The sequence below is a fragment of the Rhinoderma darwinii genome, chromosome 5 (genome assembly GCF_050947455.1).
Source record: "Rhinoderma darwinii isolate aRhiDar2 chromosome 5, aRhiDar2.hap1, whole genome shotgun sequence".
Lineage (NCBI taxonomy): Eukaryota > Metazoa > Chordata > Amphibia > Anura > Rhinodermatidae > Rhinoderma > Rhinoderma darwinii.
Genome location: NC_134691.1, coordinates 123,876,527 through 123,901,266, shown reverse-complemented (window position 1 = coordinate 123,901,266; position 24,740 = coordinate 123,876,527). Strand labels below are relative to the sequence as shown.

Here is a 24,740-nt window from a genome sequence, read left to right as displayed (position 1 = left end):
TACTATAGTCCACACATTTCATTTATTACTTTAGTTACCTGCAATTGAACCCACTTAGGGTTTACTATGTTTTTTTAGTGCACTAGGCAGTCTGATTAATAATTTAAAAGTGGTAGAACTATATTTTAATTATGTGCATATATGCCTTTTTTTCTTATTTGCCTTGGCAGCAGTTGCCTGACACTGGGTGTTACAGTTAAGATTACTGTCAACTAAAATTCCTAGGTCCTTTTCCATGTCAGTTTTACCCAGTATTCTCCTATTTCGTATGTAATGGTGACATTACATTTATCAGTAGTAAACCTCATTTGCAACTTCTCTGCCCAAACCTCCCACTTATCCAGATCCATTTGTTACAGAATACCAACTTCTTTGTGTTAATAATATATACAGTTTAGTATCATCTGCAAACTTTTTAATTTTACTGTGCAATCCCTCTACAGGGTCATTAATAAATATATTTAACATACTAGTGCCAAATCCTGAAACTTGTGGTACCAGACTGGTTGCTGTGACCTAATCTGAATATGTACCATTAATAACCACCCTCTGTTTTCTATGACTGAACAAGTAAATTACCGACTTACACACATTTCCCCCAGTGCAAGCATTCTCATTTTAAGCACCAGCATTTTATGTGGCACAGTATCAAACATCGAATGACTCAGCCCGGTCCAGTCTAGAACTCACCTCCTCACAGAAGCTGATCAGATTAGTTTCACAGGACCCATCCCTCATAAACCAATGCTGATATGGAGTTATACGTTTATTTTATACTGCAGGATAGCATCTCTCAGAAAACATTTAAACATTTTAACAGCAATGGAGGTTAAACTTAAAGGGCTATATTTTTCGGCCTCACCTTTTGACCTCTTTTTAATATTGGCATCACATTTGCTATGCGACAGTCCTGTGAAATAGACTCGTTCCTTATAGAATCCTTAAATATCAGAAATAATGGTCTGTCCATCACTGTACTTACCTCCTTTAGAACATGGGGTGCATGCCATCTGGATCCAGTGATTTGCATATTTTTAAGCTTTTTAAGGTGGCTCAGCACTTCTTACTAGGTTATTCCTCTGCATTTCACCTAACATTTAATTTTCCTCTGTGTAGACAGTGGAGAAAAAAATGTTTCACAAATTCACTTTTTCCTCATCACCCTCCACAATTTTCCCCTCATTACTTTCATGTAATGAGGGAACAACACTTTAAGTTCACTTTAACCTTTTTACTATTTATCTAATTGAAGAACATTTTACGGCTAGTTTTACTCTCTTCAGCAATGAGTCTCTCTGTCTCCAATTTTTCTGCCTTTATCTGTTTCTTACATAATTAATTTTTTCCCTATAGCTTTTTAGTGCTTCTTCACTGCCTTCCTGTGTTAATAGTTTAAAAGCTTTCTTTAAGTTATTACCAAAAACCTCTATTTAATTAATTTAGACCCTAATGTTGGTCTAAATGAATCAAATAGGGGGCAGTGAATGTTTGAATGTAATAGTAATAAAGCTTAGACAGATAGACAGATTCTGTTGTGCACCTGGATCGGTGATGAGGCATTAAATAATCATAAAGAAAAAAAATATGTTGGATAAGATACAAATAAACGCATCAAAGATTAAAACAGAGAAACTTGTTGCCAAAGAAAAAAAATAACCCCAAAATATTTTTTAACTACATAAATAAGAAAAAAAAAAAAATTAAAACTGAAAGTGTTGGCGCTCTCAGAAATTTTCTGGGTGTAATTGTGGAGAAGGAAGAGGAAAAGGCCCATCTACTAAATGTCTTCTTCTCTACTGTGTTTACACAATAAAATCCAATGACAGATGACATGATTAGCGATAACGTAAATTTTTCATTAAATGTTACCTGCTTAGCTCAGCAAGAAGTGCAGCGCTGCCTTTACAACACTAAAATAGACAAATTACCGGATGGCAAATACCACTGAGTTCTGCAGGAATTAAGTACCGTGATATACAGACCCTTATTTGTAATGTTTAGGGATTACATAATGACAGGGCCAGTATCACTGGACTGGCGCATAGCAAATATGGTTGCAATATTCAATAAGGGGTCAAAAAGTGAGCCAAGAAACTATAGACCTGTAAGTTTAAAGGGGTTTTCCCATCAGGGAAATTTATGACATATTCACAGGATATCCTCAGAAAAAGCGTGGTTGAACAGCAGCACACGTCTCCAAAATTTCAATCAATATGTTCTTTTATTGGTCAAACATCCAGTAAAAAATGGCAACGTTTCGACCCGTGACAAGTGGAGGCTCTTTCTCCATGGCTCCAGGCTTGAGAAAGACCCTCCACTTGTCACGGGTCGAAATGTTGCCATTTTTTACTGGATGTTTGACCAATAAAATAACATATTGATTGAAATTTGGGAGATGTGTGCTGCTGTTCAACCACGCTTTTTCTGAGGATTACATTACGTCAGACTGGGTTTGTCTGATCTTACAGCGTGACACCGCTCCTGATATCGAGATTTGTGCTGCTTCAAATATTTAATTTTTTGGAATATGCACAGGATATGTCATAAATGTCAGATAGATGCGGGTCCCACTTCTGGGACTCGCACCTATGCCTAGAACGGGGCCCCCTAAACCCCATTCTACCTCTCTGTGTTGCTGCTTAAGCATGTGATTTCCGACCATAATGAAGAAAACATCTTAGCTCGTTGAGCTACGCTGTTTCCTTATCTCCCATAGTAGTGAATGGCAGTCACGGAAGCAGCGTAGCATTCGAGCTACGCTGTTTCCAAAACTAACATTCAGTTCTATGGGACTTACAGAAACAGAGTAGCTCAGCGAGCTATGCTGCTTTCTTCTTCATGGTCGGAAAACACACGCTTCAGCCGCAACACAGAGAGGTAGAATGGGGTTTAGGGGTTTTAGAGATAGGTGTGGGTCCCAGAGGGGACCCACATCTATTTGACATTTATGACATATCCTGTGGAAATGCCCCTAATGGGAAAACCCCTTTAACCTCCATTGTGGGTAAAATATTTGAAGGTTTTTTTAAGAGATGCTATCCTGGAGTATCTTAATGAAAATAAACTTATAACAATGCATCAGCATGGGTTTATCAGGGATCGGTCCTGTCAAACTAATCTAATCAGCTGCTATGAAGAGGTACACTACTGTTCAAAAGTTTAGGGTCACTTACAAATTTCCTTATTTTTGAAAGAAAAGCACAGTTTTTTTCAATGAAAATAACATTAAATTAATCAGAAATACACTCTATACATTGTTAATGTGCTAAATGACTATTCTAGCTGCAAACGTCTGGTTTTTAATTCAATATCTACATAGGTGTATAGAGGCCCATTTCCAGCAACCATCACTCCAGTGTTCTAATGGTACATTGTGTTTGCTAACTGTGTTAGAAGGCTAATGGATGATTAGACAACACTTGAAAACCCTTGTGCAATTATGTTAGCACCGCTGTAAACCGTTTTGCTGTTTAGAGGAGCTATAAAAATGACCTTCCTTTGAGCTAGTTGAGAATCTGGAGCATTACATTTGTGGGTTCGATTAAACTCTCAAAATGGCTAGAAAAAGAGAGCTTTCATGTGAAACTCAACAGTCTATTCTTGTTCTTAGAAATGAAGGCTATTCCATGCGAGAAATTGCCAAGAAACGGAAGATTTACTACAACGGTGTGTACTACTCCCTTCAGAGGACAGCACAAACAGGCTCTAACCAGAGTAGAAAGAGAAGTGGGAGGCCCTGCTGCACAACTGAGCAACAAGACAAGTACATTAGAGTCTCTAGTTTGAGAAATAGACTCCTCACAGGTCCTTAACTGGCTGCTTCATTAAATAGTACCCGCAAAACGCCAGTGTCAACGTCTACAGTGAAGAGGCGACTCCGGGATGCTGGCCTTCAGGCCAGAGTGGCAAAGAAAAAGCCATATCTGAGACTGGCTAATAAAAGGAAAAGATTAATATGGGCAAAAGTACACAGACATTGGACAGAGGAAGATTGGAAAAAAGTGTTATGGACAGACGAATCGAAGTTTGAGGTGTTTGGATCACACAGAAGAACATTTGTGAGACGCAGAACAACTGAAAAGATGCTGGAAGAGTGCCTGACGCCATCTGTCAAGCATGGTGGAGGTAATGTGATGGTCTGGGGTTGCTTTGGTGCTGGTAAAGTGGGAGATTTGTACAAGGTAAAAGGGATTTTGAACAAGGAAGGCTATCACTCCATTTTGCAACGCCATGCCATACCCTGTGGACAGCGCTTTATTGGAGCCAATTTCATCCTACAACAGGACAATGACCCAAAGCACATCTCCAAATTATGCAAGAACTATTTAGGGAAGAAGCAGGCAGCTAGTATTCTATCTGTAATGGAGTGGCCAGCGAAGTCACCAGATCTCAACCCCATAGAGCTGTTGTGGGAGCAGCTTGACCGTATGGTACGCAAGAAGTGCCCATCAAGCCAATCCAACTTGTGGGAGGGGCTTCTGAAAGCATGGGGTGACATTTCTCCCGATTACCTCAGCAAATTAACAGCTAGAATGCGAAAGGTCTGCAATGCTGTAATTGCTGCAAATGGAGCATTCTTTGACAAAAGCAAAGTTTGAAGGAGAAAATTCAAATAAAAATCATTATTTCTAACCTTGTCAATGTCTTGACTATATTGTCTAGTCATTTTGCAACTCATTTGATAAATATAAGTGTGAGTTTTCATGGAAAACACAAAATTGTCTGGGTGACCCCAAACTTTTGAACGGTAGTGTAGGTTTTAGACTGGAACTGAGTAAGGCTGTGGATCTGGTGTATCTAGACTTTCAAAGGCGTTTGTTTCTATTCCGCATTAAAAGGTTGGTAAATAAAATTAAAAAGCTGGGACTGGGTAAAATGTGTAATTGGGTTAACAACTGTCTCAAATATAGAAAACAAAGGGTGATTATTAATGGTACATACTCACAGTGGGTCACAGTTACCATTGGGGTATCACAGGTGTCAGTATTGGGCCCTCTTCTTTTTAATATGTTTATTATAGACTTTGTAGGGGGCTTACAGAGTAAAATTTTAATATTTGCAGATGATATTAAGCTCTGTAAAGCAATCAACACAAAGGAGGATAATATAATATTGCAGAGGGATTTGGGGAAGCTGGAGGCGGGGATGGAGAAATGTCAAATTAAGTTTGATGTAGATAGATGTATGGTTATGGGCAGAGGAAACAAATTCTACAACTATGTATTACATAGTAAAAGTCTGGGTAAATGTCACTGAAAAAAATTTGGGGATGTTAGTGAACAGTAAACGTAACTTCAGCAACCAGTGCCAGGCAGCTGCTGCCAATGTAAATAAAATAAAGGGAGGCATCAGAAGAGGCATATATGCTCATGAGAACATAGTTTTGCCTCTATACAAATTATTAGTCAGAACACAAATGGAATATTGTGTAAAATTCTATGCACCTAAAGACATAGCTGAGGAAGATCGGGAGCAAAGTAGGGCAACCAAGGTACCAAGAAAGGTTATCAAACTTGGAGTTATCCAGCTTAGGAATAAGACGGCTTAGGAGCGATACTTACAATATCAGGATCTAATTACAATAATACAAAAATATTGTTGGTACTACAAGACATTGACAGTATATTCTACTACTGTTCTTGTATTTTGACCTGAGTATTACTTAGAATCCTATTCCTATATCAGTGACTTTATATCACAGTACCACTAATAATGTTAAATTCGACATGTGTATGGAGATATTTTAATTGTGTTTTAATGGATGACACTAAATTCATTCAAATTTTTAATTCGTGAGTTAGAGTTATGTTTTATTGTTGAGTAGTAGTTGGCTATTAGGCTCATTGTAAATCCCATTATATGCTAGTTTTCAGGATATATATTCCTTTAACATCTGTATAAGTTGAGTGGAAATTTTAGATTTGAGTTTATAGCTTTGTGAAGATCGTAAAAATTTACTTTTATGGTCCAAAAAACAAGTTGGACCTTGGTTTCTGTTATATTTTTTATGGAATGTCTGAACACAAAGATAAACCTCCATGCTCTGCATGTAGGAAGAGTGTGGGAGGGGCATGAACTATTTGAAGCGTTAGAGTGTTCCTGTCCCCATCACGCACAGTTACCTTGGACTATGTCGCAAACATGACTATTATTTTCTGGTTGTCAATTTAATTGAACCATATATCGTGATAAAAAATAACAATGTTTGACAGGAACATAGTACCGGAAAATCTGAACACATAAACTGGATGACTGCAGTTATTTAGCCACATATTCTCTACTATATAAAACAACTCAACATCCATTAGACATGTAAGAGCATTCTATAAAAATAGCAATATCAATCCAAAATTATGCAGAATTGAGGTGGTCTATCTTCATGCCAAATTTCTAGTTTTCATTGAGTCAAACAGTTTTGAGTTTGAAAATTAACAGCTGGAAGCAATTCTCCTTTGGTTTATTGCCCTGTTCAAAATGTTAAAGAATGCATAGAACCAAAACTTAGGAAAACAAAGATAATTTAGTAAACATTTTTTGGGGCCAGAAGGGATGTATGGGGATGAGTAAATGTTAAAAACATGTATTCAGTATATAATTCTGCCTTGAACTCAGAGAACATTCTCATATAGACCTAGTGAATCTCTTCAGAACCAAACACAAAACCGAAACATGGCAATAAAAACGGAACCAAAACTAAAGAAAACTTATCTGCACGATAGATAGATAGATAGATAGATAGATAGATAGATAGATAGATAGATAGATAGATAGATAGATAGATAGATAGATAGATAGATAGATAGATAGATAGATAGATAGATAGATATGAGATAGATAGATATGAGATAGATAGATAGATAGATAGATAGATAGATAGATAGATAGATAGATAGATAGATAGATAGATAGATAGATAGATAGATAGATAGATAGATAGATAGATTAATAAAGATTCTTAGATAAAGTGTAATTTGGTAGTTTATGTAGCAACAAATTGTTTAGCAACATAATAAAAAGGATAGATGTAGAGTTCATAAATTGAATGTTGGCTTCTGTATGGGAAAATTTACCCTAATAATATATGGTAATCTAGATGATGATCGAATCCTCACTTTATTGTTATCCCCCCAATATCTCTCTAATTGTTCTGCACAGACACTGAACAAGCAGGGATTTAGGAAGAAAACAATTATCATGAGGTATGGGAGTTGTAGGGTCAACCATGTAGGTCAATCAGGTCAGAGAGGGTGATCATCAATAAATGCCCTTTTCAGGGCTGGTACACTCTGGGTATCTAAACTAAAATATAGACTCCATCTGCTCTTTTAGTGAAGTTTGACTTGTACCCTGTTTTTCCTCTTTTTTTTCTTTTTGCCCTAATACACCTGCCTAGGCCCTTATGCTCCTGAATTGGTTGTATCATTATAGACCTATCAGGGTCTTCCATTTCTAACTAAGGTTTTTTTTGTGAACTATTGAATAGGTAGAGTTATCATACACAGAGTCCCTTTTAGCAGGTATATATTGGTAGCAATCATCACTCTGACTAAATTACTTTAAGTTGAAAAGTTTTTGCTTTTTCTAGTAAAATGACGGTTAACTATTTCTACCTCATAGCCCTTCATTCAAGATTTGACTTATATTAATTTGTTATTGTTCAATAATAACAACTAACAAAATTAAAGTTTAAGGAAAAATCTGCCTCTAAATTCCTTCAGGAGTTTTGAGGCAGATTTTGACATGCCTGTGCTTTTTTGCCATGGCTTTCGCAAAGTTTTTGACAGCGTTTTTCACCCGCGGCCATTCAGGACCGTGGGCAAATAACGCAGTGAACAATTATTTTTCTGCTTGATTTCAATGGTTGGTCAAAGGCGGCATTGCGGCATGAAGGGACATGCCGCTTTTTTTCCCGGCAGGGAAAAAAGCATCCGCCCCCTATTGAAATCAATGGGAGGCGATTTTGGATGTTTTTTGGCACTGATTCCAATGCGGTTTCCGCATCAAAATCAGCGCCAAATAACTCTGTGTGAACTGACCCTTAGAGTACACATTTTTCAGTGAGTTGCTAAGGTACACAGTAAGGAACTCAGAGAAATCTATACCCTCTCTCTCAGTGATATTTATTTGCAGAATTAAACAAACTCCAGCAGTAGTGTTACACTTGAAAGACTAACAACTTTGTCAGTTCAGCATGTACTGGTGAGGTTATGTTCAAATAAATGAGTCAGGAGAGTTGCCTGAGGTTACAACTAGCCTTTAGAAGTAATGATATTTACTATACTTCTTGTGAAATATATAAAATGTTTACTTTAACTGAGCTCTGTAAAATACGGTAAGTTTTTATATAAGTATAAATTTCCTATGACATATTTCAAACAGGAAATAAGACTAGAATCTCAGGAAACATGAAAGGACCCATAGTGTGTCACCTGCAGCAAGTGGCAATTGCAGTTTGTCAGAGACTCCCTCCTCGGAGACGCCAACTCACGTGGCTGTATCCTCTTGCTTCTAGGGTGCGCACGCTCATACCAGACTTAAAGGTCCAGAGCGCACCAAATTAATGTTCCCTAAACTATCCACTTAATTCATGCACTATATAAAGGGCTCTGCCCTTCTGCACCGTGCTACAGCGTTGTTGTTGTTGTTTTCCCATGTTAGTCTTGCAAATGGTCCCTACTACCTGTATCCTGTAACTGTGCTTGTTCCTGTGCCACATCTAGTGTTGGAGTCGTGTTGTCATCTGCCATGCTCTGTGTCATCTTCCACAACTTGTATCATCTGCCACTTCTGGTATCATCTGCCAAGCATCACTTGTACCACTTATCTGCTACTCTGAGCATCTGCCTGAAAATCCTCCCAGGTACTCTTACTCCAGAGACGGTCAATGACTGTAGTTTGGCCAGCTACTGCTCAGCTACGGTGGAGCGGCCTAGTGGGTCCACATACCCCACAGACGTGACAGTACGCTCAGGCCACGGATCCTGCTTGTCAACCTAAGACGGCGATTCAGTTCATGCAAACAGACGTGCGTGATCTGCGAGCATGCCAGGATCAGATTCTACAGGCAGTAAATTCTATCATAACCCATTTGGATCATCCCACTGCACCTCCTCTGGATGCTGCTTCTGTTCCATTACCTATTACCCCTCCTGCCTGCCCTGGATCTACAATGTCGCAGGCCCATTTCTTCACCTCAGATGAGGCCAGGGTAGCATTTATTATTTCTCTCCTCACTGGAAAATCCCTGGTACGTGAGGGCCCAGAATTCTCTGATCTATCCCTCTTCCTAGAGACTTTCTGTACTGTGCTCGAGGAACCGGGTCGAACATCCTCTGCAGCTGCCTCACTGCTAAGCCCTGTTGCCGACCTTTCGGCAGGGTCTTGCTCCTCGTATTAAGGCTGAACTGGCAGCTCGAGAACTTCCTGTGAACTTGGATGCCTTAATACTTCTGGCTACCAGGATCGATATGCGGATTCAAGAGCGCACTCTGGAAGACAAGATACCTTGTCGACTGCCATCAAAATTCCAAAGGCCGCTATTATCCTGTTCTGCTGCACCTTCGGAGGAGCCCTTACAAGTAGATAGACTCCAATTGTCCAACCAGGAATGGCAACGCAGACAATCGACTTGTTTATGTCTGTATTTTGGCCACAAGGGACATTTCGTGTGCCAATGCCCTGAAAAGAGGGGAAACTCCAGCACCTAGGTTTGATTGGAGAGACTAACCTAGGTGAATCACTCTCTACCACTAAATTCTCTCAAAAATTGTCTATTCCCATGTCTATTGTCACCAGTGAAGGATCACACTGTGTGCCTGCTTGGATTCCGGTGAAACTTCAAATTTCATCCAACAGTTTTGTTAGATAAGAAGAAAAAAAAGGAGAAGTGCTTCATGTGTGGGAACCTTAGGTTATTTGGGTGAGGTTGTTTGAAGTTAGTCTCACCTTGTTGTGCAGTGAGGCACAAATACTCAATGCATGTTATAGTCAATGTATCACATCCACGGATCTGTCAGTCTTGAGTCGTTCCCGAGTCTCTCAAAGAAAGCCGGTAATTCAATAGGAATAAAAAGGTATAAAAATGAGTAGTTACTCTGAGACTCTCTGCTGCGCTGTTCCTCAGGGAAAATGCAAAGTCTCTTTTGTCTTCATGTGTAAAAGAGTTTTATTGCATAAAAAGTAATTGCAGTGCACAAGATTAATGCATTTCGGGCCCAAACCGTGGCTCTTCATCATATACAAACAATGCAATAAAACTCTTTTACAGATGAAGACAAAAGAGACTTTGCATTTTCCCTGAGGAACAGCGCCACAGAGAGTCTCAGAGTAACTACTCATTTTTATACCTTTTTATTTCTAATTTTATCCAACAGGACATAGTTGATCATTTACATTTAACCACAGTTCCTCTGGAGAAACCCTTGGCGTTCGCCTCTGTAGATAGACAGAATCGGGTCATGCATCACCAAACCACTGGGGCTGCAGATAGGAGTACTTCATTCTGAGCTGATTGCTTTCTACATCTTGTCCAAAGCTATCAACCCCACCCTATTGGGATTACCTTGGCTTCACCAACCTGCTCCAGTCCTTGATTGGAATTCCGGAGAGTTTCTCCAGTGGGGACTCCAATGTCTGCACCATTGCTTGCCTCAGGTTCGTCCTGTTCTGTCTCCACTACCTCAGTCTCTTTATGGATTACCCTCACAATATGCCAGCTACACAGATGTCTTCAGTAAGAAGGAGGCAGAGGTCCTTCCACCTCATCGTCCATATAACTGTCCCATAGAGTTCTCTCCCTCGTGGACGAGACTACCCGCTTTCCTTGCCTGAAACCCAGGCCATGTCAATAGTATGTCAATTAGAATCTGGTCAGGGGGTTCATCAGAAAGTCTACTTCTCCAGCCGGAGCCGGATTCTTCTTCGTGGAGAAAAATTATGGGTCACTCCAACTATGCATCGACTACTGGGGATTAAACTAAGTCACGGTAAAAATTAACTAACCCTTGCCGCTTATCTCTGAGCTCTTCGCCAGGATCTTCGCCAATTACTTGATTTGTATATGTAAGGGTGACGAATGGAAAACCGCATTTAACACCTGGGACAGACACTATAAGTATCTTGTCATGCCCTTTGGACTGTGTAATGCTCTTGTGGTGTTCCAGGAGTTTGTGTACAACATCTTCCGTGATCTCCTGTATGTCTGTGTGATGGCATATCTGGACGACATCTTGAGCCACACACTTGATCTGACGACGCATCGGAAGCATGTAGGCCAAGTCTTGTTGCGGCTAAGGGGGAATAAATTATACGCCAAACTGGAGTATTTTCATATTCAAAAGAGGTCCTTGCCCTTCCTGGGCTATATTGTCTCCAGTCGTGGTCTTGGAGTGGCCACGTCCTCAGGGTCTCCAAGCTATACCAAGATTTCTTGGATTCACTAATTTAATTCAAAACTTCTCGTCCCTTACTGCTCCCATCTCTGCTCTCGCCAGAAAGGGAGTGAACGCTAAGGACTGGACCCCTGAGGCGGAGTTGGCATTCTCCAACCTCAAGAATGACTTCACGTCTGCTTCTGTTCTTCATCATCCTGATGTTACTCTGCAGTTTTCCTTGGAGGTTGATGCCTCTTCCATTAGTGCTGAAGCGCTCCAGCTTCAAAAAAATTATAACGGTAAGGCAGTATCCTGCGGATTCTTCTCCAAACTCTCCTCTCTTGCTAAGCGCAACTACTCTATTTGGGATCGAGAGTTGCTTGCTATCAAGCTGGCCTTGGAAGAATTGAGACACCTGCTTGAGGGTTCTATCCAACCCATCATCATCTACACCGACCACAATAATCTTACATATCCGCGGTCTGCACAGCAACTAAATCCTCGTTAAGCTAGGTGGTCACTGTTCTTCGCCAGATTTAATTTTCTTCTTAATTTACGCCCTGCGGACAAAAACATTAAGGCCAATGCCTGGTTTCGATCATTTCAGATTGACGACTCAGAAGAGAAACCTCAACATATTATTGATCTTTCTAGAATTATTTTTGCCGTAAACCTTCTCCAGATCAAGGACAGTCCTCCTCGAAAGATCTTTGTCCGTCCTGCTGACAGGAAAATAATTCTTCGCTGGGGGCATAATTCCAAACTGGCCGGGCATTCTTGTGTTCAAAAGACTAGGGTCGAGGTGTTACAACAGATCAACCCAGTGTCCTATAAACTTCGACTGCCTCCTACTCGCAAGATCCCCAATACATTCCATATTTCCCCCCTAAAGCCTGTGGTCCGGAACTGCTGCGTAAATCTCCTGGTTCTGCAGTTGCTCCCAGCAGTTCTTCTGATGTCTTTGAGGTGAAGGAGATCCTGGACTACAAAAGAGTAGGAGGAAAGACCTTCTATCTGGTGGACTGGAAAGGGTTTGGTCCTGAGGAGTGGTCTTGGGAGCCAGAAGAGAACATCAATGCCCCAACTCTCCTCAAGAGATTCCTCCTAAGCTCTGGACCTAAAAAGAGGGGGCGTACTCTTGGGTCCCCACTTACCGGCAGCCGCGACCACGGGACACTAAGAGCTTGTTGGCATCTCCCTCCTAGGAGACGCCAACTCATGCGGCTGCATCCTCCTGCTTCTAGGGTGTGCGCACTCATCCCCAGCCTTAAAGGCCCAGTGCGCGCACCAACTAAACGTTCCCTAACCTATCTCCTTACTTTCTGGACTACATAAAGGGCTCTGTCTGAGCGTTGTTGTTGTCTTCCCATGTTAGTCTTGATTATGGTCTCTTAGTTGTTATCCTGCTTTCAGTGTTCCAGTATCCTACTACCTGTATCCTGTATCCTGTAATTTTGCTTATTAGTGAGCAGCATCTAGTGTTGGAGTCGTGTTGTCATCTGCAATGCCAAGCATCACCTGTGCCACATGTCTGCTACTCCGAGCATCTGCCTGAACATCCTCCCAGGTACTCTTACCCCAGAGACTGTTATTGACTGCAGTTTGGTCAGCTGCTGCTCCGCTACTGTGGAGCAGCCTAGTGGGTCCACATATCCCACGGGTGTGACTGTACTACTGCAGAAAAGTGGTATAGATACATTGTCTTTGTTTATATCCAAGTGATAAATTTATTCCATAATCATAACTTTATGTGATTCTAGATGTCAATGTTTGAATCTCATGTCTTGCCAAAGCTTTTATTAAAATCTCGAAAACATGACAGAATTATTGACAATGTAATACTGGAAAAATACAAAGCAGAATTTCATATGCTATAATGTATCCACTACTCTAAGAATATTAAATCATTTTACTGATACAAATGCAAAAAAATAAAATGTATCAGCAAATGTGATATACATTTTTATAAACGTATGTATATGCATTATCAGTAGTATTGGTATGCCATCATAGTCCCCAATAAATCCTGGGTCACCTATTAGTTGTTTGGCTGTGTTCCATTTTTAAAGGTTACAGAAAAATGCAGTATTAGCAAAAGAATCCTGACACTTTTAGGATTGTTTGAATTGAATTTAGTTATGGGCAAAGGAGTCCTAGGGAGTCAGAAAAATTAGAGGGATCATATTTCACAATGAACAGGTGAACCTACACTTATATGCTATTGATTTACAAAAAAATAAAAAATACAAATATCCCTAATAGATTATTATTGGAGTTGTTATTTATGTATGAACAGGAGTTATCTGCTAACAGTGGGGCAGCAGTAAGGGAATAAATACCACCTATGCCCTAAGCATCTGTTATCAGAATACTTGCTGGTTGGCCTAAAGCTGCCTGTATCAGAAAATACACCTTGACATCCCTGCTCTATACTTTATAGCAAACAGCTTCAGTCACAAAAAGAATCTAGGAAATTCCAATTATTCTCAGAAACAAAAGAAAACAATAGCAACATCCATAGTGTAGTAAAGTTAAGCGACTTCCATTGTGTAGTGAAGAAATCCCTACAACTGAGATTTTAAATCAGCCAATAGCAGAAGTAAAAGTAGAGGGAACTAGGACATTAACATAAGTACAGCTATAACAGACATAGCAGCTTCTATGAGGCCCACACACTTAGGAGGCCCACTCAGGTAGAGGCAATTATATGTGTCCTATTTTGTGTACAGAAGCAGAGGCATAGCTAGGTTCTCCAGAACCCCGGGGAAAAGATTCAGTTTGCCCACCCCCCTCAACTCTTTCCCGACATCTCCTTCCCCCTCGCCATTTTTGCTTTCTCTACCAACCAATAAGGTGTAAAAAAATAAATAAAATCACATTTTTTTTATGCAACTCGAGCATAAAACCATTTGTACATTTTACAAGCAATATAGTTATATCAGGTAGTCAACAAAACAATAAATTAAGAGAAAATAAATTAAAGAGGTCAGTGTGCCTGACCAAAACAGATTGTATAACTGAGGCTGATGAGACTATATTGTGACATATTGAACAGCCTCCTTTTGTAGACAGTGCCACATAACCCCCTGTAGATACTGCTACACTCCCCACTAGGAGATAATGTCAATCCCCTGTAGATAGTGCCACACCCCCCCCTTTGTAGATAGTGCCACACACCCCCTTGTAGATACTGCTACACTCCCCACTAGGAGATGCCACACACCCCCTTTGTAGATAGTGCCACACATCACCCCCCCCCCTTGTAGATAGTGCCACACTGCCCCCCTTGCCACACAACCCCCACGAAAACAGATTGTATAACTGAGGCTAATGAGACTATAATGTGAAATAATGAACAGCCTCCTTTTGTAGATAGTGCCACACAACCCCCTGTAGATAGTGCCACACAGCCTCCCCTTGTAGATACTGCCACACAGCCCCCCTTGTAAATACTGCCACACAACCCCCCTTGTATATATTGCCCCACACCCCCTAGTAGATAGTGCCACTCATCCCCTTGTAGATACTGCTACACTCTCCCTAGGAGATAATGCCACACCCCCTGTAGATAGTGCCATACACCCTCTTTGTAGATAGTACCACACTCCCCCTCCTTGTAGTGTCGGCAACGTTCTGACTGGGGATTCCGCTATATGTACAGGGACAATCAGGGGCTGCCTCTAGAAGCGGAATATCCGGCCAGAGCGTCGGCAATTCTCTGGCAGGGGAGTGCGCTCCAGGAGGAGTGAATGGCAGAGCAGGGAGCAGATAGTTTCCTGCTCTGCCAGAATATTGAATTGTATCTGCGTCCTTAAGGAGTTACTACCACAGTTTTTTCACCATTCTTTTAATCACATTAGCAAAAAAAATAAAAAAAATGGGTTCCAATCTCACTGTATTATTAAGTATTAACCCTTTCCTGCAAATGGACGTGCCTGGTACGTCAGGATTGCAGCTAACTTAGTGTAATTCGACGTACCAGGCACATCCTGAAGATGAAGCATTCACTGCAGCTGTGCTAGCTTCATCTTCGGTGGGTGTCAGATGTAATATACAGCTGACATCCCGCTGCAATGGCGGCAATTGCAGTTACCTCCGCCGTTTAACCCCTTCAATGCGGTGGTCAATAGCGACTGAAGCATTTAAGTGGTTGACAGAGGGAGGGGGCTCCCTCTGTACCCCACCAGCCCCCTGCGTGAGCAATCGCTGGGTGCCGATGGTTGCTATGGCAACCAGGAAGCCTAGCAACGGCTTCCTGGTTGGCCATGTACGGAAGCCTATTAAGTCCTGCCCAAGGCAGGACCTAATAGGCTGTCAGTTGGAAAATGACAGTTGCAATACACTGCACTACATAAGTAGTGCAGTGTATTGTACAGGGGACCAGAAGATCAGGTCTTCAATCCGCAAGGTAAGTGTAAAAAAAGTTAAATAAATGAAAGTTTTATGTAATAATAACAATAATCACCCTGTTTCCCTGATCAAGTGCTTTATAATAAAAAAAATAAAATGAAAAACAACTATACATGTGTTCTTTTTACCGCACAGTGAACACCGTAAATTTTTTTTATATAAAACAATGACACCATTTATTTTTTTGGTCACATTGTCTAAAAATATTTTAATAAAAAGTGATGATCAAATAGTCGCAAGTACCCCAAAATGGTACCCACAAAAACTACAGTTCGTTACGCAAAAAACAATCTCTCCCACAGCGATATCAACTGGAAAAACAAAAAAGTTATGGCTGTCAGAAAATGGCAACACTAAAACATGATTGTTTTTTTTTTAGAAAAGTGTATTTTTATTGTGGGAAAGTAGTAAAACGTAAAAAAACGTAAAAAAACACATGATAAATTTGGTATCGCTGTAATCGAATTGACTCACAGAATAAAATTAACATGCTGTTTATACTGCACAGTGAACACTGTAAAAAAGAAAAAATTAGTGCTAGAACCGCTGTTTTTTGGTTTCCTCGACTAATAAAAATTACAGCTCGTTCCACAAAAACCAAGCCCTCACACAGCTCCATCAACAGAAAAATACCTTGTTATGACTCTCAGAACGCAATGATGCAAAATGATGCTAAATGACGGACCAGATTAAATTTTAGGTCCAGTACTTTTCCACTAAAAACCCCACATCATCATTTGCTGGACCCCACAGGTGGACCCTGAAGATGCAGTGAAGATGAGGACACTTTAGTGCCTTTTGCTGCTTATAGGGCTAGTGAAGAATTAAAAAGGGAATACTGGAGCGTAGATATTTTGAATAATACCCAAAAAATCCAGCCTGTGCATAAAGGATTGGTTCAAAGCATACCACACCAATCCATGGATTATTAATTTTATTATTCACTCACCCCATTATTACATCATCCTATTATGCCCTGATGCACTCCGCCCAGTTTACATATACCCTATTGTGCTCTGCCAAGTTTATATATCATCTGATGTACTCCGCCCAGCTTAATTGCAGTTTAGAACCACATATGTGGTACTGCCTTAATCAGGAGAAATTGCAAAACAAATTTTGGGGTGCCTTTTCTCCTGTAGTCCTTATGAAAAATGTTAACCGCTTCCCGACCGCCCACTGTATATTCACGTCGGCACTTGCTGGGCTCTGTGCAGTGCCGACGTGAATTCACGGTGGGTGTTAAAAGCACGATCCGGGTGTCTCAGAGTAGCGCTGACACCCGGATCGCGCTGTTATCACCTGCCTCTGGTCCCGGAGATATGATCGGGACCTGATTAGTTCAGGTCCCGGTCATGTGATCGCAGGGAAAGTGTGTTGTAGCAACGAACTGGAAAGTTTGTTGCTATAACAAACTGGAAAGTTTGTTGCTACAACAAACTTTCCCGGGGACCGATTGCTGGTGCTGCAGTCGGTTATAAGGCAGAACCGGGGGCCATATAACAGCCCCCGGGTCTGCCATGCACAGCAGCCTATGAGAACCAGCCGGATGCTGGTTCTCATAAGCTTCCTGTCAGTGTGACTCTCAGCGTCACACTGACAGTTTATAATACGTTACACTACCTAGGTAGTGTAATGTATTATAGCAGCGATCAGTGCTGCCAGGCTTCAAGTAAAAAGTAAAAAATAAAAAATAAAGTAATAAAAAAGTTTTATAAAAGTGTAAAAACAAGTTATAAAAGTTACAAAAAAAAATAATGCTTTTTTTCCTATAATAAGTCTTTTATTATAGGAAAAAAATGAAAATGTTAAAAAAAGTACACATATTTGGTATCACCGCGTTCGTAACGACCCAAACTACAAAACTATAATATTATTTTTCCCGCACGGTGAACACCGCAAAAAAAATAATTAAAAAACAATGTCAGAATCACTTTTTTTTGGTCATCAACCCTCCCAAAATATAGAATAAAAAGTGATCAAAAAGTTGCATGTACCCCAAAATAGTACCAATAAAAACTACAACCCGTCCCGCAAAAAACAAGCCCTTACACCGCTTTTTTGACGGAAAAATATAAAATTATGGCTCTCAGAATATGGTGACACAGAAAATAAATAATTTTATCAAAGTGATTTTATTGCGCAATCGCCACAAAACATAAAAAACCTATATACATATGGTATCGCCGTAATCGTACCGACCCGCAGAATAAAGTAAAATGTCATTTATACCGCACGGTGAAAAGTGTAAAAAAAAAAATACAAAAAACATTGTCAGAATTTATGTTTCTTTGTCACTTTGCTTCCAAAAAAATCTAATAAAAAGTGATAAAAAAAATCACATGTACCATAAAATGGTACCAATGAAAAGTACAGATTGTCCCGCAACAAATAAGCCCTCACACGGCTCCGTTGGAGAAAAAATAAAAAAGTTCTGGCTCTCAGAATATGGCGATGCAAAATTTGCAGAGCGTTCCAAAAGCAGATGAGATCGGGCGACCATTTATCAGTGCGACAACGGCCATATATCTGCGGATTATTATTTATGTACCCCATTATTATACCCTCTTATTATGTCCTGATGTTCTCAGCACAGATTACATATCCCCCCACATCATAACTGAAATACCAGCAAAACCCCAAACAGAACAGTTACCAAGCAAAATCTGCGCTCCAAAAGCCAAATGGCGTTCCCTCCCTTCTGAGCCCCACAGCGTGCCCAAACACCAGCTTACGTCCACATATATGATATTTTATATCCGGGAGAACCCGCTCAACATTGTATGAGGTATTTGTCTTCAGTGGCACAAACTGGACACAACGTATTGTGCATTAAAATGGCATATCAGTGGAAAATTTTAATTTTCAATTTGCACCATCCGCTGTGCATTAATGCCTTGGCGCACCACGACTTAATAGCATGTCGTGGTGCGAGGGGTTATATATGGAGCGGACTCACGCGCTGCGCCCGCTCCATATTCTGCAGGTGTCAGCTGTGTATTACAGCTGACACCCGGGACTAACGGACAGGAACAGCGATCGCGCTGTTACAGGAGCCTGTAAAATGACATTATACTGCAATACATTTGTACTGCAGTGTATTGTACCCGGGACCTATTGATCGCTCATTCCAGTCCCCTAAAGGGACTTTTGGGAGGTTTCCACTGTTTTGGCACCTCAGGGGCTTTGCAAATGTGACATGACACCCGAAAACCATTCCAGCTAAATTTGAGCTCCAAAAGCCAAATATTGTTCCTTCCCTTCTGAGTCCTGCCGTGTGTCCAAACAGCAGTTTATTACCACATATGGTGTATTGCTGTAATCAGGACAAATTGCTTTACAAATTTTGGGGTGATTTTTCTACTTTATTCATTGTAAAAATTAAACATTTCTATGTTTTTTCAGAAAAAAGTAGATTTTCATTTTCATGGCCTAATTCCACTAAATTCAGCAAAAATCCTGTGGGGTCAAAATGCTAACTATACCCCTAGAAAAATTCCTTGAGGGGTGTAGTCTTCAAAATGGGGTCAGTTTTGGGGGGATTCCACTGTTTTGCTCCCTCCAGGGCGTTGCAAACGCGACATGGCACTGAAAACCAATCCAGCAAAATCTGCACTTCAAAATCCAAATGGCGCTCCTTCCCTTCTGAGCTCTGCTGTGGGTCCAAACAGCAGTTTAGTACCACATATGGGGTATTGGCGTAATCGGAAGAAGTAGCTTTACAAGTTTTGGGGTGCTTTTTAATCTTTATTCCTTGCAAATATTATTTTTTTTTATATTTTTTCAGAAAAAAAGTATATTTTCACAGACTTACTCCAATAAATATAGCAAAAGACCTGTGGGGTCAAGATGCTAACTATACCCCTAGATAAATTCCTTGAGGTGTGTAGTTTCCAAAACCGTCTCATTTTTGGGGGATTTCCACTGTTTTGGCACCACAAGACCTCTTCAAACCTGACATTGTGCCTAAAATATATTCTAAAAGAAGGAGGCCCCAAAATCCACTAGGTGCTCCTTTGCTTCTGAGGCCGGTATTTCAGTAAATTAGCGCACTAGGGCCACATGTGGGATATTTCTAAAAACTGCAGAATCTGGGCAATAAATATTGAGTTGCATTTCTCGGGTAAAACCTTCTGTGTTACAGAAAAAAATGTATTACAAATGAATTTCAGCAAAAAAAAGAAAATTTGTAAATTTCACCTGTACTTTTGCTTTAATTCCTGTGAAGCGCCTAAAGGGTTAAGAAACTTTCTGAATGCTGTTTTGAATACTTTGAGGGGTGCAGTTTTTAATATGGGGTGATTTATGGGGTCTATCTAGTACATAAGGCCCTCAAAGCCACTTCAGAACTGAACTGGCCCCTGTAAAAATAGCCTTTTGAAATTTTCTTGAAAATGTGAGAAATTGCTGCTAAAGTTCTAAGCCTTGTAACATTCGAGAAAAATAAAATAATGTTCAAAAAACAATGCAAATATAAAGTAGACATATGGAATATGTAAAATAGTAACTATTTTGTGTGGTATTACTATCTGTTTTACAAGCAGATACATTTAAAATGAGAAAAATCATAATTTTTGCAAATTTACTCTAAATTTTAGTGTTTTTCACTAATAAGCAATGAATTTATTGATCAAATTTTTCCACTAACATAAAGTACAATATGTCACGAGAAAACAATCTCAGAATCGCTTGGATAGGCAAAAGCATTCCAGAGTTATTAACACATAAATTGACACATGTCAGATTTGAGAAAATGGGGCTGGTCATGAAGGTCAAAATGAGCTCGGTCTTGAAAGGGTTAAGCTAAATCTACATCTTATTAGAAAAAAAATATAGATTTAAATTTTCATAGAACATTTATTGGAAAAAATTAAATTTTTTATTTTCACTGCCCAAGTCTAACAAAATCTATGGAACCCCAGTGGGGTCAAAATGCTCAATACAACCATAGATGAATTCCTTGTGGGGTATAGTTTCCAAAATTTGGTATTTTTTTAGGTGTTTCCTTTGTTTTTGCACCACAAGACCTCTTCTAACCTGACAAGGTGCCTAAAATATATTCTAGTAAAAAGAAGGCCCCAAAATCCACTAAGTGCTGCTTCTGAGGCCTAAGTTTCAGTCCATTAGCACACTAGGGCCACATGTGGGATGTTTCTAAAAGATGCAGAATCTGGGCAATTAATTTTGGGTTGTGTTTTTCTGTTAACCCTTAATGTGTTACAGAAAAACTTGATTAAAAATGAATTTTTGCAAAAAAAAAAAATGAAATTTGTAAATTTCATCTCCAATTTGCTCCAATTCCTGTGAAACGACCAAAGGGTTAATAAACTTTCTAAATGCTGTTTTGAATACTTTGAGGGTGCAGTTTTTAAAATGGGTTGATTTATGGGGGTATCCCAAAATATAGGCCCCTCAAAGCCACTTCAGAACTGAACTGAACACTATAAAAATAGCCTTTTGAAAATTTCTTGAAAATGTGAGTAATTGCTGCTAAATTTATAAGCCTTGTAAAGTTATAAATAAAAGAATGTTCAAAAAACAATGCAAACATAAAGTAGACATATGGGAAATATTAACTAGTCACTATTTTGTTTGGTATTACTATCTGTCTTACAAGCAGATACATTTAAATTTAGAAAAATGCAAATTTTTGCTATTTTTTTCTAAATTTTAGTGTTGTTTTTTACAAATAAGCAATGAGTTTAATCAACCAAATTTTACCCTTGACATAAAATACAATTTGTCATGAGAAAACAAACTCAGAATCGCTTGGATAGGTAAAAGCATTCCAAAGGTATTGCCACATAAAGTGACACATGTCAGATATGAAAAATGGGGCTCTGTCATTTAGCCCAAGTAAATATATTTTGGATATATTGATGACATGAATAATATACTTACTCTTGCTTTTTTCTCCAGTTCTAACATAAGCCTTTCATGTTGCTCAGCTATCGCCAGTGTTGCAGAATGGACTTTCTGATAGATCATCTCTCCTTCTCTTGTTTGAAATGTAAATAGCCCTTCACCCGTGTCACACATTCTATGAATAAAAAATATATATATCAACCAATTGCAATTCAGCAAATAATAATAGCCGTATCACTAACGTACTAAGATTATTATATAATTGTTTTAACTTCAGGTTTTTTTTTTGTTGTTGTTTAATTTACACTTCCAGAACAATGAATTAGTGAGTAATTCCTTAGTTTTCAATCATTTTAATGTTTCTAGTGCAGGATTATTAAAGCGTGACTAGATGTTTATCTGTAAATGCAATTAAGCGATTGTGATTAATGGTTTAGCCTTGCCTGGTCTCCATTGCATATAAAGCAGTGAGACAAGGCTACAGGCCACCTCCTAGTCAGGACAAAGCTACCTAAACTCTGATTCTTTGCCTACACCTATTGTAGCTATAACTGTAGCATTGTAGTGATGGGGAGAAGGAGAGTGAGACAAAGGGAATTAAATGCCCTCAGGGAAATACATGCTGTACTCCCTTTATGTATTAACCTTTGGATTAAGATTCAAAACAGAACAAGATCAGGGCAGAGCAGGATATACATATATATATATATATATATATATATATATATATATATATATATATATATATATATGTATATATATATATACACGCAAACACACACACGCTAACTTTAGTATCCCTTTCACTAAGATTCTCTTAATCAATCATGGATGAAACCAATCTACTGTACCAGATAAAGTATTGTATTTGAATAGTCAAGCACCTTGAATTAACATTCTTTATACAATAGCTGCAAACCCATTTTATATGAAGCTTTAGCCAAGGATAAAATGTTTTATATTTCAATGCATAAAAATGAATTATAGACTTTATATTTTTAACTATAGATCATTTAAATCCTTAAAATGAAATGATAGGAATTGTAAAAGAATACATAGGATAAATTACCATGTTAATTCTAAATATATGTAACCAAGTCATGTTATGACATCAGAGTAAAGAATGAAAGAAAATATAAAATATGTTAATGTTACATGGATTACAGGGCAATAGCACCATAAACACATATGGTTTATCCAATGTTCTTTATAGAAATATAGGCTAATATTTATGTAACAAAAATCAGTGAATGCCATAGCAGAATATTCAATCAATTCTGCTATTTTCAGAGAACCCAAAAAGATTAAACGCTATGTGGTAAAGGACACGGAGGTGTATAGACAGAAATACTCAATTTTGATGAATCCTATAAGATCACATACATTTTGGAACTTTTATTAACCCTTTAATGACCAGCCTATTTTGGACCGAAAAGGCTATGTAAACCTTCGAAAATGTATATATATATATATATATATATACACACACTCACACACACACACATATATATACACACACACACACACATATACAGTATATATGTATATATACACACACACATATATATATATATATATATATATATAGTAATAGAAAAAGAAGCACTCAAAGATAAATTCCAAAATGGATATGGGTGCCCAGCAGGTAATCCTGATCCAAGGATAATATATGTATATAGAAAGAAATCCTGCAGCACTCCGGTATGGCAAATAAAGGTGATTTATTTCAAACAACAAAACAGGATGCAACGTTTCTGTCCAACCTTAGGAACTCTTTCAAGCATTGACAAAATAAAGACTTTTAAAACCCTTTTTTTTCCATAAGCTTTGTTTCACATTAATTAACTTTTTTATTAGTCCCACTAGGGAAATTTACTATGCGATTTACATATAGCTTCTATATAGGTATACTTACAATACCAAAGCATTACTGCCTGTCAGTGTAAAACTGACAGGCATTCTATTAGGCCGTGCCTCTATTACTGCCATGGCAGGCCTGGGGCCCCAGGCTGTGACGGCATCCCATCAGGATGCTATAAAGGGGTGACAGAAGGAGCCCCCTCCCTCTGTAAACCACTTAGGATTCCGCTTTGCTTTTGATTGCGGCATCTAAGGAGTTAAATGACCGATACCGGAAGTTAACCATCTAAGGGGTAAAACTACTCCAATCCCAGATGTTAGAGCAGGAGCCCGGCTGTCATCACTCAGCCGAGCTCCCGCTCCTATCTGCATGGGACAACTATATCAGGTTTATTTCCATGCGCCATGAAAAGCTTGCTTAGTGACCTCCATAAAAAGGCGTATTGGCGGTCATTAAGGGATTAAACTCCATTTTTTTTCAGAGAATATGTGGAGGGACAATACAAATACAAATGATAAACTAGTATCTACTTGTGATCATATGCAAAAACTGACAACATTAAATTTGATGCAACCACGGCACGATAGATAGAAAGGCCCCTGTCATGTTCTTTTTTTTTTTAACTTGAGGCTCATGTCGCAAAACAAAAGTAAAAATGGTGCATGTCTTTTATAAATAAGACAACAACCCCTTTAGGAAATTGAAGCAATTTTGTTTGAAAGAAACTATAAAATATACCAAATGCTCAGGCTAAAATGGAATGGATACTGTTTATAGAGGAGATTATGTCAACTAATGTTGTGTGCCTACAGGCTCCAGAAAGGTAAATCCAACCTTTACGGCAGTATTAAATTAATATAATACATATTTATCCTTTTCATTACCCCTCTTCATCACCCGAATATATTTATGTATGTATTATAAATGTAAAATGCTCCGGCTAAAATAGGAAATACATCCTGGTTGGGGATGAGCTTAGGTCAACTAATGCTGTGTGTCTATAGGTGCCAGGAAGGTGAGTCCAACTTTTCCTGCCATATCAAATTGGCATATTATATAATACCTATTTACTCTCTTCATGACGCCAAAATATGTATTTATGTAATCTTTGTATTATGTTCTTATGTCGCTCCCCAGTTCAAACCCCCCCCCTCCATTCATACATTGATTGACAGGGGTCAAGCAGCGTAATCGGCGCATTCCTTACGATTACGCTGCCTGGCCCCTGTCAA

At 39.1% G+C, this 24,740-nt stretch overlaps 1 protein-coding gene across 1 annotated transcript in view; it reads right to left on the bottom strand.

Annotated features, from left to right (window-relative positions):
* DOK6 (docking protein 6) overlaps positions 1-24,740 on the bottom strand; it is a 600,408-nt gene that overhangs the window by 216,353 nt on the left and 359,315 nt on the right. The window contains exon 6 of the mRNA XM_075828380.1: positions 21,684-21,822. Coding sequence (XP_075684495.1) covers positions 21,684-21,822 — 139 coding nt within the window. The remainder of the gene's footprint in view (positions 1-21,683; positions 21,823-24,740) is intronic.